At 43.2% G+C, this 14375-nt stretch overlaps 1 protein-coding gene across 13 annotated transcripts in view; it reads left to right on the top strand.

Annotated features, from left to right (window-relative positions):
- Window positions 1-14375, top strand: part of Prkn (parkin RBR E3 ubiquitin protein ligase) — a 1193833-nt gene that overhangs the window by 1142879 nt on the left and 36579 nt on the right. For all 13 annotated transcript variants that reach the window (XM_063272040.1, XM_063272046.1, XM_039088710.2 and 10 more), the window contains 1 exon segment: window positions 5203-5286. In XM_063272040.1, the coding sequence (XP_063128110.1) occupies window positions 5203-5286 (84 nt within the window).

The following is a 14375-nucleotide window of genomic DNA, read 5'->3' as shown; positions in this document are numbered from 1 at the left end:
ACCTCTTCTCAGGCACCCAGGATAAGTTTATCACCTCAGTTAAGAGGAAGTTAGACACCGTCTCCTAGACTTGAATGTGTACTAGAGGTAACATTGACTCTTATATCCGGGTTATGCTACTCCATTCCCCGATTACTTGGTTCGTAGCACTGGATCTTCACATTCACTTACTCATTGTCAAATCAGAGGAAGCAATCACACGATTGAGAGCAGTGACCTTCGCCTGCACCGGATCCCCTGGAACTGGAGTTACAGACAATTGTGAGCTGTCACGCAGGCGCTAGGAACTGAACCAGGGTCTTCTGCAAGAGCAACAAGTTCTCTTAATTGACAAGGCATCTCTCCTGTGCTAGATTTTTTTTTTAATGAAAATGTACTTTTGTAAAGAATACAGAAGGCAGAAGGTTTAGATTGTTGTGGCTTTATGGTCATCTTTTTACAAAAGACAGGGAATAAGATGACTTGGAATTTTTCTGAGACAGTTATGTCAACCAGGACTCCAGCAGAGAGGCAGAGCTACCAGGATGATTACACACACACACACACACACACACACACACACACGCACGCGCGCGCGCACGCGCAGGAGAAAGAGACAGAGACAGAGAGACAGAGAGACACAGAGACAGAGACAGAGACAGAGAGACACAGAGACAGAGCGAGACAGAGAGACACAGAGACAGAGCGAGACAGAGAAACAGAGACAGAGACAACACCTAAATAAACGCACAAACGTGTGAATTATGATTATAGTCACACACATGTGTTGGTTCTACCTATGCATACATGAACACATATACAGCTATAAAGACACATATTACTTATTATATCAAGAGATTTATTGAAGAATTGGCTTACCAGGGTCTGTGCTCTAGATAAGCCTGCCTCAAGTCCACAAACAGGCCTTGCCTTGGAAAGGGCAGGTTGAAACTGATGGGCACAGCCTGACCCTGAAGCCCATGTAGCAGATTGAATCCATCCACCCAGATCGCCTAGGGAAATCTCACCAAAAAACCAGCGTTCTGTCTGTAAAATGTCTCCAGAGTAATCTCTCTGTCAGAGTGTGATAGGTTTGTGGGGATGGTGGCCTAGCTAAGTTTATGAATGAAGCTGCCATCTCGGGTGTTCATATGGCCATGTGTTTGACCCTTCTAATGAAGCCAACAGTGGAGCAGGGTTCAGAGAGCCAGAAGGATAAATATGGACTGCTTCTGTAAATCAATCTGTTTGTTTGATTGTTTGTTTGTGCCAGGGTTTCTCCTGGTGACCCTGGCTGTCCTAAAAGTCAATCTGTAGACCAGGATGGCCTTGAACTCAGAGATCTGCCTTCCTCTGCCTCCCTCCCAAGTGCTAGGACTAAGGGTATGTGCTACAGTCACTGGCATTATTTGGTCTGTTTTTTGTTGTTCTGTCTTTTTTTTTCCGTAGCTGAGGACCAGGGCCTTGCACTTGCTAGGCAAGCGCTCTACCACCCAACCCTATACTTGTGTAACTTTTGAAAGGCGTATAAATCAGGCGGGATTGCACATACCCCTAATCATGCTATGCTTGAGTTCATGGGAAGCTTAAACAGAGCCAGCCTGAGCTACGTAGTATGACTCCAAGCCCAGGCTGTACTAAACGATGAGACCTTGCCTTGGAAAAACTCATGCATTTCAATTTTTAAAGAGAGCAAAACAAAATGCTTTAGAAGTCGTTGGTGATTGTGAGATCCCTCTCAAGAGAAAGCGATGCAGGGAAGGCAAGCTGTATAAATGGACCATAGCTGTTTCCCTCTGTTCAGCTACTCCAGAGGTTTGGAAGGGCAGTGTACGTGTCTGGGGAGCCTTGGTTGCTATGAGGTTGTGATCAATGCATAGGAGATATCTGTGTAGCATAGCAGCCTTCTGTGAGAGAAACCCCGTAAACCCCTGTGGGAGACAAACTGACCAGCAGTGAGTGTAGAACTATGGTGAGGAGGGGGCAGGGGAAGGGTCTGTCTGTCTTCTCCCAAAGAAGCTTTCCCTCCTGACACAATTTCAGCACCAGGAGAGTTTCTGCACTGCCCACAAAATCATCCCAAGGAATTTTGTTGCTGGGTGAGACTGAGGCCAGAGGAAGGTTTAATCCCAAGTTTGACCTACTTAGTGAGACCAAATCCAGTTTCTGGAAATGAGTGTATAGAAGGATGGCATCTTCTTAAATAGGAAATAATTAAAATAAGTTGGTTTCAGTGGAAGATGTTCATAAAAGCATTGAGATAGTCATGGTTATTGTTAGTGCTGGAAAGACTGGGAGGGGGGAGTTCCAGGGATTTAAAAAAATCTGTAGGCCTTGTAATTCTTTTTCAAAAATGAAGTTCTTTTTAGACATTTAAGAATAAAATATTGGCCTAGGAAGCGCAAGGCCCTGGGTTCGGTCCCCAGCTCTGAAAAAAAGAACCAAAAAAAAAAAAAAAGAATAAAATATTGGTGCTGGAGAGATGGCTCAGTGGTTAAGAGCACTGACTGCCCTTCCTAGAGGTCCTAACTTCAAATCCCAGCAACCACATGGTGGCTCACAACCATCTGTAATGGGATCCGGTGCCCTCTTCTGGTATGTCTGAAGACAGCCACAGGGTACCCATATACATAAAATAAATAAATCTTAAAAAAGAATATTCCCCACTGTTAACAAACGAGAGCAAGAGCAAGAGCGAGAGAGAGAGAGAGAGAGAGAGAGAGAGAGAGAGAGAGAGAGAGAGAACGAGAGACCCACTACCACCAAGTTGTGTGTCTCTGAGCATCTGCATGGTTTTCAGAGACGAGAAGAGACAAGGAGCATTTGTATACAAACTCCTATCACTGCATGGGGCAACCTGGAGGTTGGGGGTAGCGGCAACTAGGGGGTCTGTGGTTTCAGGGGAATGACGTCGAGTTATTAATTCATAGAAGCTTCCAAATGTCAATGGTCACTGTGTTTTACTCAAAACTTTAAACCAGTCCAGTTGAGCCCTGTGAGTTTCCGTGACACCCTAGGATGCCTTCGGGCATCATTTAGAAACCAAAACCCTCCTCATTCGAACAAGGCCCTTGTTGAGTGTTCAGAGTAATGTGATTACAAATCCCCCAAAACACTTTCAAGATCAAACTAGACCCTCCTAGACCAGTGATCCTCAACCTTCCTAAAGTTGCCACCCTTTGATGTAGCTTCTCATGTGGTGGACCTCCCCACCCCTACCAGCTGTAAAATTAGTTTTGTTGCTACTTCATAAAGGTAATTTTGCTACTGTTATGAATCGCCAAGTAAATATCTGGGGTTTTCTGATGAGGGTCATTTGACCCCTACCCCACAGGTCTCTGTTCTAGAATGGTTATTCCAGATGAGAATCACTGCTCTAGATGGGTACTCAGCTTTCGTAGAGCAGATTCAAGTCGTTAACTGGAGAGAGTTCTGTGGGATACGGCTGCTCGGAATAGAAGCCAATTACCACACAAATTAATGTCACTACCAGTATTCACCCAGATTTGTATCCTCTCCCAACACCACTCTCGGCAGCTTTTGTTTATGTGTGTTGTCTTGGTTTTTCTTTTCTCTCTCTCTCTCTCTTTTTTCTTTTCTTCTTTTTTTCTTTATGGTCCTTTTTCCCACAGTACCGGTGAATTTAATGTCTTTGCTGCATCAGGAGAAGCCTATTTATTCTGACAAACTGATCAACCTCCAGGGTGTTCCTGCACCATGAAACGGATTTTATATCTCATCCCCTGGCTAATAAGACGTGAAGTGCTTTCACTGTCACACCAAGAGATCAGACAAGCTTCCCTCGAAGTGGTGGGGAGTCAGGGCCAGCTCTCTATGACTGAGCTGACTGAGCACGCCAAAGCAGAAGGGTGGGGTGGGGGCCAACAAGGAGATTCCTGGTCTCACGAGAGAGAGAGAGAGAGAGAGAGAGAGAGAGAGAGAGAGAGAGACCTTTGGGGGCTGCACTAATTCACTGTATCCAGTGGGGATGCATAAGCGTAGGGCCTGGCAGTGCTGGCGATTTGCACGGGGACCCGTGCAACTTTCCCACCAACTTAGTCTTCTATGTGACGTTACATCACTCTCTGGGTCAGCCTTTCTGCTGAGAGAAGTACAAAGTGAGCAGCCTGGACCCCAAACCTAACACCTTCAACATCTGAACTCCTGAGCACTGCCCTAATGGTACTGGAGAAGGTTCTATTCTACTACATCCTTCCTCCTGCAATGGGGCACAGTCAAAGTGCAAACCTGGGGCCGGAGAGATGGCTCAATGGTTAAGGCTGCTCTTCCAGAAGACCTGGATTCAATTTCCAGCAACCACATAGCACCTCACAACTGCCTTTACCCCTAGTTCCAGGGGATCTGATAGCCTCTCCTGGCTTCCACAGGCACCAGGCATACATGTGATATACAGGTACACGTGCAGGCAAAATACCCAAACCCATAAAAATTGTTAAACTTTAAAAGCAACAGGCATACTAAAAAATGCATGATGTTTCCATCAGGTTATGTCTTCTACTAGCCACATATATATGTAAGTGTATGTGCATAGATATGATGTGTATATGTGAATCTATGTGTATGTGTATACATGTTAATGTGTGAATATGTGTGCATGTGTGTGTATGCAAACATTCTGAAATCTGAAAGACAATGCCAAATTTGAATTAAATCTGGTCCCAAACCTCTTGGACTGAGGGACGTTCAGCCTGCAGCTGATGAGTCTCCTTGCATGGTGAAGGTGTTGTAAGGAGAGATCATGTTGGGTTGGTGTTTTTCCTCAGTCTCAGAGAAGCAGCTAACATCCTTTGAAATCAAGGTCGGTGCTGTTGGCAGTTTCTTTTGCTTTCAATTTTCAGTTCATACTCACCCTACCTCAATCAAAACCTCAAAAAATGCCCAGCTTGATATCCTGTCACGTGAGCCTGAGGACTCCCAAGCCTTCGGTGGCTTTCCCATGGAATCTCAGATGTCAGGTGGGATGATCCCCAGTTCAGTGAGTCACAATGCGGAGCCATCCTCAGCCACGGCAGCAGCCTTGGACATGGCTGAGAGACCCATGGTGCATCTCTGTAACCCTGCTGAGGCACACAGAACACTCTAACAGTGAGCTGATCCCACCTTGCAAACAGTAATTTGACCCAGAAGCCACCACTCAAGTCAGAGGCCAACGTAGAGTTTAGAATGCGGTTCAGTGTTCTGACGCGTGTTGTTCCCTTGCAGTTCGTTTTCTGCCGGGACTGCAAGGAAGCATACCATGAAGGGGAGTGCGACTCGATGTTCGAAGCCTCGGGGGCGACTTCTCAGGTAAGCAGCAGTCCCTCTGCGGATCACAGGAAGTTAGCTCCACCATGAAAGTCTAAGCGTGGAAACCTGGGAACTGGGTGAGCCAGGGTTATCCCCCATGCACAGGGCACCACGTAGCTTTCCTGAGAGGGGTACTTCCCTGCTCCCTGATAGCTTCTCTCCCTGGGGAGTGTGGAATAGGGATAAGGCACACCAGTGCGATCAGAGGAAACTGGGATAAGACAATTGAACAGAATCTACGTCAGAAAAATCAGCACTGCCCCTGCTTTTATTTCGTTATATGATGCCTTTGTGGTAGGTGTGCCCAGCCTGTGACCCATAGGTTGGTCGCACAGCACAGCCATGGGTCCAGCTCAACACTAAATCATAAACCTACTTAAACCATCACAAGGTTTTGGTTTTTTTTGTTTTTTTGTTTTTTTTTTTTTTGGAATTCAGGGAGGGGAGAACACTTGATTGAGCCGTTCTTGAGACAAGACAGTGCGTATAGATGACATCTGTCACAATCTCAGAAAGTTGGACGCACCTGGCTGTCTGATGGAAATTACCTCTGTGTGCACAGCCATTCCTCACTTCTGATGAGGTGACATCCCAAATAAACCCATCATAAGCCGAAAATATTACGAAGTCAAAGATGCCTTGAAAGACTCTAAACCTACAGAACGTTCCAACTTAGCCGCACGACACACTGTAGGGTCTGGATTGCTAGCCCTGACGGTCACTGGGCCAAGTAGAAGCTGCTACAACTCCCGCACAGCATCCGGGTAGAGGATGCAAGCTTGTAGCTACTTGGGGAAAAGGTCAAAGCACAGAAGCCCAAGCAGAGTGGCTACTGATCATGTATCGCTTTCGCACCGTCAAAGCTGAAGCGTGGTAGGTCAGGGACTGTATGTATGCAGTGACTACGGAACACAAATCACATGCTATCACATTCAAGGAAACAGCTGTGCATTTCCATCCGTCTCACAGACAATGCTAAACTGTATCTTCACCCTGATTGAGTAAAGAGCGCATTTCCTGAACCCTGCCCACTAACGAGCCCCACGCACCTTAGGAAAATGCAAACATGTGTCCTTATATTTATTAATTATGATCAATCAAACCTTAGGAAAGAGGAGCTGGGAGCTTCAGCAAACTTGATGAATTTGCTGATCACATTTCTCTCAATACAGTGGTTGACAAGGGTTCAAACACCGAACCTAGGCAAATAGACACCCTGCCTCGTGGATTAGAACCTAGTAAGTAAACTTGGACACTTCAGAGCATTTTAGTTTTATAGCCAAGAACATGACAGTTCTGGATGATTGCAAGTGAGCATAGAGAGAAGTGTATCTCTGTAAGGGATTTGCAGCTGTGTTTGCCCAATATTAGCATAACTAAATAAATATAATTAGTACACTTGGGTCTTCTCATAAGATCCTCTATTGTTGACCACCAGCACATCAGTAGACTTAGGAGTAAACTCTATTTATACAGTCAAAGAGGTAACTCTGTCTTCTGCTCATTTCTTTCCACTCAGGGATACTCAAGTTCAAGCTCACTGGGTACAGAAAGCATGACTAATAATAGCCTTGGAACCCAATCCCTTTAGATCTTTATAGCACAAGAAGATGAAGAAAGGGGGCCTTGTGAAATGGGAATAATCAAGCAATTTACATCTATCAGTGTCCCAGTCATGAACCAAAGCTTTCAAGATGTGAGATCCCATTTGAAAATGTGGAACAACCTTACTTACCCTTAAGTTGCCCAGGTTCCTGACTCTCCCAGTAACCTAACCCATACTTCAAGAAAGAACAACCAACCTTGGTTTTTAAGTTTTTTTAAGTCATTATAACCTTAATATCTAAGCCATATAAATGGGGAATGAGCATTAAAGATGATCTTAAGGGGGGCTGGAGAGATGGCTCAGTGGTTAAGAGCACTGACTGCTCTTCCTGAGGTCCTGAGTTCAAATCCCAGCAACCACATGGTGGCTCACAGCCATCTGTAATGAGATCTGATGCCCTCTTCTGGTGTGTCTGAAGGCAGCTACAGTGTACTCATACAATAAAATAAAATCTTAAAAAAATTTAAAAAAAAAAAAGATGATCTTAAGGTCATATGACCAGCATCAAGGGGCATGTATCCATCATACTATTAGTGCATGTTAAATGGAACATTGTATGGGTCAAGAAGTCTGCTTGGCTAGCTGGCAAAATGTAGATGAGTGTGTTTCCCCTCAGCGGGTAAGAGAAGAGTCATGGGAGAGAGCTCAAAGAAGATAAGCAATTATATCAAGATACTGCTGGCCAAAGCCTAGCAAATATGTAGATTTGTATAACACTCCCCTGAAAGTGGCGGAAAGTGGTTCTGAGCTTGTCAAAGGGAACCACTAGACTCCTGACAGTAGTCCTAAACACTATTGTGGAAGACAGCATTTGTGGGCAAAGGTACAAGTATCTCTCCGGCTCTTCTACAGTATCCATCCCCAAATCCAATACAGAACCCGTGCACTTACATCAGATAGATGCATGTTGACTTCTGGTAGCATTCTAGTGAAAAGGTATTGTCTTACTCAGCAGTAACACCTGTAGCTAAACACCTATAGCAGAGGAGGCATTGTTCCAAGCCCTGTGGATAAAGGGCAAGATCCCTGCTTGTATGGCAGTTCCATGAATTCTCTAGATACTGAAAAGTTGCTCAGTCAACATAAGGATCTCAATGTGTCATGGATAGACCTGCCATAGCACCTCTTCAGCCTTGATTGTAGAGCACTACTGTTATTCCTTAATTTGCCAGGCCAAACTTGATACAAGCTTTATTAAATATTAAATACTGATCAACAGGTGAATGTTGGTCAGGACCACTCCCTGAAATTTCCAGAAGAGTGACCCAGAGACATGTGTTATATGGACTTTTATGAACAAAACACATAGACCATCATACTCTCCTATGAGGCTTTCTTTGTGTCCAAGAACTACAACTCCCAGCATTCCCTGAAGTTACCTGGTCCTTGGGCAAGTGAGACTGATAGGTTAATTTCAGGTCTTACATTACCTCTAGAGCTCCTTGCCTCGAAACATGACTCCTGCATCTAGCTCCCAGTCGTAGATTCACCTTCCTATCCTTCCTATTTGAAAACAAAACAAACCACTCAACAATTTAAGAAAAACATGTCTCCTGTCCAGTGTGGGGGCTTAAATGAAAATGACTCCCATAAACTCATATATCTGCATGTTCAGTCCCCAGCTGAGGAACTGTTTGAGAAGGATTAGAAGGATTAAGGGGTGTGTCCTTGTTGAAGGAGGGGTCCATTTTCAACAGAGCTGACTTGTGCCTTGATGACTACATTCCTCAAACAGCAGCACAACTGGTAGAAGAGTAGCCTTGGCAGCTTCACTGCCCTGCAGTCTTGAGAAGGATGACATGGTTCACATTGAAGAACCAACACCTTACTGCTCACTGCCCCCCAGAAATCTGGTCTTCAAAGGCACCCATGTCCAAATGCTGCTAATACTCACAAACTGTGCTCGTTAGGCCTCTTCACATTTTCACCTCAGTGCAGTTCTCTCAAAGCATTCTTTCTTGTCAGCCACTTGTAATTCTTCTCACATCCTTTCTTCAGAGATGTTTGTTTTCTGTTTCTTGATAGTGCATTCTCCAGAAAGGGGAACCCATCTCTCCTGAAGCTCAACCAGCTTTTGCCATCGGTTAAGCTGACCCAAACCTTAGTGTGTGTTTTGATTAATGCAATATTTTTTTAAAAAACTCAAAAATTGGTTTTAAAATATCGAACAAGCTTTAAGTTGGAATAGCTGAGAGGTGGAGAGTCCGTGTCAGAAGATCGATCCATCACAGGCTAATGACTGTCCAGCCCCGTTTGCTCTTGCCTTGTGCTTGTTCTCTGGGTGCTCTGGTCCCATCCACACTCTCTTCTGAAGGCTTCCTAATGACTAAACACTTGCTGTTACAAACCACACACACACACACACACACACACACATAAACACACATACACACACATACACACATACATACACACACACATATATACACACACATACATACATACACATGCACACATACATACACACACATACACACATACATACACACACATACACACACGCACACACATACATACACACACATGCACACACACATATACACACACATACACACACATACACACACATACACATACATACACACATACATACACACACACATACACACACACATACACACACGCACACACATATACACACACATACATACACACATGCACACACACATACACACACGCACACACATACATACACACACATGCACACACACATATACACACACATACACACACATACACACATACATACATACACACGTACACACACACATACACACACGCACACACATATACACACACATACATACACACACATGCACACACACATACACACACACACATATACACACACACACATAAAAATTGATCCTATTCTCCCAGTGGTTCACAGTAGCTGATGGTACACTCCCTATTTAACAGTGGGACAAACTGAGACTTCCCACCATTGTCTAAATCTACAAAGTAAATTGGCCTTAGTGACTCTGGCTGAGCTGAGAAGTTTGGGAATGATTTAGCCCTCCCCCACCCTCTTTGTGACTAATAAGTCCACAGTACCCAAGAGGAATATATCCACCCCTGCCTGCTGACCTCCTACTCAACCTTCAAAGCCCAGATCCTATGCCTCCTCCTCTGAAATGCCTTCTGACCATTAAGTGCCACCCTAAGCCTCAGGATGGCCGCACACGCCTGCTACACATTCATCTCACGCTGATGCTCATTACTGATACATCAAACTGGGGACAAGGATCTTCAGCATCAGTGAGCACAGATTCCTGATCAAAGCAACAGAACCAACCCTCTACATCTCCCCTTTTCTGCCCAATTAACAAAAACTCTTCTCTCAGACATAAGTTGAGCAGAACCATACAATCATGTAAATTGCAAAGTATGATATACAATTAAAATCTAGTCCATCATATTTGTCAATTAGACAAAGTACTGTACCACCTTACCTAACCTGAAGAGTTACACTTCTAGCCCTGAATTATGTTTAGATTTTAGCCTGTAACACCATCTGAAAGCCATGCCTTCTACTCTATATCATGTCTCTAACATTAAACAACTTAAGTTTGCTTATGGGACTATAATTAGTCTTCAACTCCATTAGAAATCCGGGAACAAATTAAACATTACCTGGGTATATAGCTTTTCAAACCTAAACAATTGTAGAGACAGCTGACTACCTGGACAGCCTCCCATTCCTCAAAACATTGGAGCATCAGTCTTCAGCCTTCTGGCCCATGATCATCTGACTGACCTTTGTAAAGCAGAATTATGAAGGACTGCATACCTTGCCTTGGCAGAGGTAATTCTGCATATTGTATCCATTTCGGACAGCATTTTGTCTGTAGATGAAAGGGGCCATTTCTTCCCCATGCTTACCTTGCCACAATAAGCAACTTTGCCTGGAAGTAAAGAGGCTCCTTTGAAGTGTGAAGGGGGTTCTGTCAGGAGCAGACATGTCTCTAGTCAAAACTTCTATTAAAATGAAATGAATAAATGTCAGATTCTGTGGATTTCTGATATTTTTGAAGACTATGTAAAGTATATTTGAACTGTTAAATCTTAGTTACTCTTAGCCAGTTTTATTTGAGTACATTGAAAGCACTTTATTATAATTAAATTAGAATCTAACCTAGCCATCAGCTTACTATCTGGGCCTTAACTTGAATTACTTAATCATCTTGTTCTTAAATGAGTGGCATAGGCACAATGCCTATCTAAGAGTAGCAATATTAATTCAAATTTTGTATACAGATTCATACCAATAAAAACCTTAATTCTTTATCAATACATAAAATTCTATACCAATGTAAGAGGTTGTAACTTCAATTTTATATCAATTATAAAGATTTCTACCAATGCGAGATAATGGCTACACAATGTTTTCTTCAAGAAAATTTGGCAATCCATCCCATCTATTTCCTCCATGTTCAAAATTATGACCATTCCTAAATTATCCCTTAAAATGGCTACCTATCTAGTTTGTAAAATAACCATAACCAGACACCCAAACCCATGTAATCAGGCTGACAACTCTCCATGGCTTCTTCCTGCATGACAAGACATTCTTTAAAGGGGTGGGGAGGGGTAGGAAAATTAGAAAATTGGTTAGACTTAAGAACGCTAACTTTAGCATCTGTTATCCAGTCTCTGCATGCTTAGAAGGCTCGGGGCTTGACTGAAGTTCTGACCCAACCTGTTTGGAAGTTTGGGTGAGGTGAGGTGATCTGGAATCAGCAGCAATCCCCAGAGCTACTTTGGGCAGCACCAGAATACAGAGGCCAAGCAGATCCGTTCAGCATCTCTGAGGATGAACCTTGCCAAATCTGTACATTCTGTAATATATGAATCTCACAACCAAAATTTTAGTACCATTAAAATATTTGTATGGATTGTGCAGGGTGCACAGGTCAGTTAAGGATAAAATTTTTCTCCTCGTTCGAGCAAGTGAAAGACAACCGTCTTTTATATGAGTTAATTTTATCAATAACCATAGGTAATAAATCTTCATTCATGCCATATGAAGGAGGGAACGAAGAATCTTAGGGATTCTATAACCAATAAGACCCATTATCTCATTTTAGCTGAAGTTTGGGCTAGAGACATTTTTATGTCTAAGCCGGTTCCTGGGCCTGCTCCCATGTCAAGGAATCAGCAGATCGATTTACCTCTCTGGTTTGATATTCTTGAAATTTTTTTGAGATCTTCAGATAGCCTTTCCCTATCATATCTGATCCATACACTCTACAAGAGCCCAGAGCCTATTCTCCTTTCCTATCAACACAAATGCAGAGCCTCTCTCCAAAAATATCATATCTTTGGTCCAATAATCAGAATTCATTAAGGGTGTAGCTTGACCTCTCTCCATGAGGAACTTTAACATAACCACCAAACTAATAACCACGTTCATTCTGATAATCAAAATAACTCAAAGCAATTAAAGCCATCTAAGTAAATACTATCTGCTGAGACAGTGCTTCTACTGTCTCCTGCCCCAAACTTCATGATATCAAAGCCTAAATTATAGATACATCTGTGTAAACTTGAATCCTCCCTACTTTGGAGATTAATATCTCTGTGGGTACACATTGCAGTATTTCCCTTTCTCTATATATAATTCTCAAGGCCTAAGTTTCTACTGTCTGAAATAGAGTAGGCTCTCTACCTCCTGCTTGCAACCTAATTTTGTTTTTAAGATCAAAAGCCTCAATATTTATATGTCTCTGTATTTAACTTTAATTAAATCCATTCTATTCACTGTATAAGCCTATTTACTGGCTCTAATTTTTAATCATACTAGGCAGACAATCCCAGAAATCCCGTGTCAACCATGTTCAAAGATTCCAAGAAATTGTCCTAGCAAGACTTTTACATATATTTAAAGCACTTGTTCATTCATTTCCCCTAACTTCTCTCTTATGTAGAGTTTAATATCTGTTGTGTCTACCATTTGACTCTCTGCATCTCATCATAAACTCTTTGTATCAAACTGCGTAAAGAAATCCCCACTTGGCTCAGGCAAAATCTATATATTCCCTTCCATTCTTAAAAGCAACTAAACCAGATTTGTATGTCTCTATCTTTTGTTTATCTGGTGGCTGGAGGCAGGCAGCTTTATTGTTTGCTTCTCACTGTCTCTTCCCTCAGGAATCAGGGATCCAGTCAGCCTGTTTGCACAGCAGGAGTTCCCATCCTCTTGGCTTAAGCTCTCTCTCTCTCTCAGCAACTGTGTTCCTTTGCTTTTTAGTTTTGCAAGCTGGAATCACTGACTCATTTCCACTCACTGAGAAACCATCTCCCCACCCCCCCCAGACTTATATCATTTGTATGTTTGTATTCTATCCCAGAATTTCTAAATAATTTTAAAAGTGGGTCCCCACCTACCACATTGGAGCCATCTGTAGCAGGTAGTTTTACATTGCTTTAAGTTCCCAACAAGTTGTACACATACCCACCCAGAAGCTATCTCAGAACCATGAATAGAAAACATACATACACACCAGTTATTCTTAAAATGCCTTAGCTAACTCAATGACTAGGCACTCCTAAACCTTGCCCTGCTACCCTAGGCCCTGTCACCTAGATGCTACTTATCCAAAAACTCACATGGCTGTTTGGCCTTTTTCTTTTCTTTTTTCTTTTTTTTTTAAATTTATTTATTTTATGTATATGAGTACACTGTAGCTGTCTTCAGACACACCAGAAGAGGGCCTCAGATCTCATTACAGATGGCTGTGAGCCACCATGTGGTAGCTGGGATTTGAACTCAGGACCTCTGGAAGGGCAGGCAGTGCTCTTAACCGCTGAGCCATCTCTCCAGCCTGGCCTTTTTCCTGTTACTACCCTCATCCCCTTCTTCTCTCCTGAGTCCCCCTCAATTCTCTCTGCACCCTACCCATGTAACTTTCCGTGTCCCACCCCATGCTCAGCCATTGGCTACTGCTGTCTTTATTGATAGATCAAAAACCAATTGGAGACAAGAATCTTCAGCATCAGTAAACACAGATTCCCAATCAAAGCATCAGAACCACCCTCTACATATACGGCTCGCCCCAGAGGTGGAAGTTATTCCAATGGGATGACTTCTACACAGCCACACAGTGCCAACAATGTGTGCAGAAACATGGGCCTTCGTTAGTCAGCTCCCTGTCACTACAACAAAATGCCAGAGAGAAGTAACATATAAAGAGAGAAGGTTACTTGAACTCACAGATTTTAAAGTTTCTGTCCAGTGGCAGGTGGGCCCATCAGGTCGAGCAGATCTGGCTGATGGGCCACCTGGGTGTCAAAGGTTCCCTTCCTGTTAGATACCCACTACATAACTGCATCCCTTCCTCCTCTGGATGCTCCATTGTCCTGTCTAGACCCATGATGCCTTGTATGCTGGTTGATTAGCAAATGGGGCATTGAATGACCAGATGACTGCGATAGCAAAGTTTGCTGGACACTTGCTGTATTCTCATATAATGGTGTCCCCCAA

The sequence above is a fragment of the Rattus norvegicus genome, chromosome 1 (assembly GCF_036323735.1).
Source record: "Rattus norvegicus strain BN/NHsdMcwi chromosome 1, GRCr8, whole genome shotgun sequence".
NCBI classification, from domain to species: Eukaryota; Metazoa; Chordata; class Mammalia; order Rodentia; family Muridae; genus Rattus; species Rattus norvegicus.
Note: the sequence above shows the minus strand (reverse complement) of the source record. Positions and strands in the feature narration are given on the sequence as shown.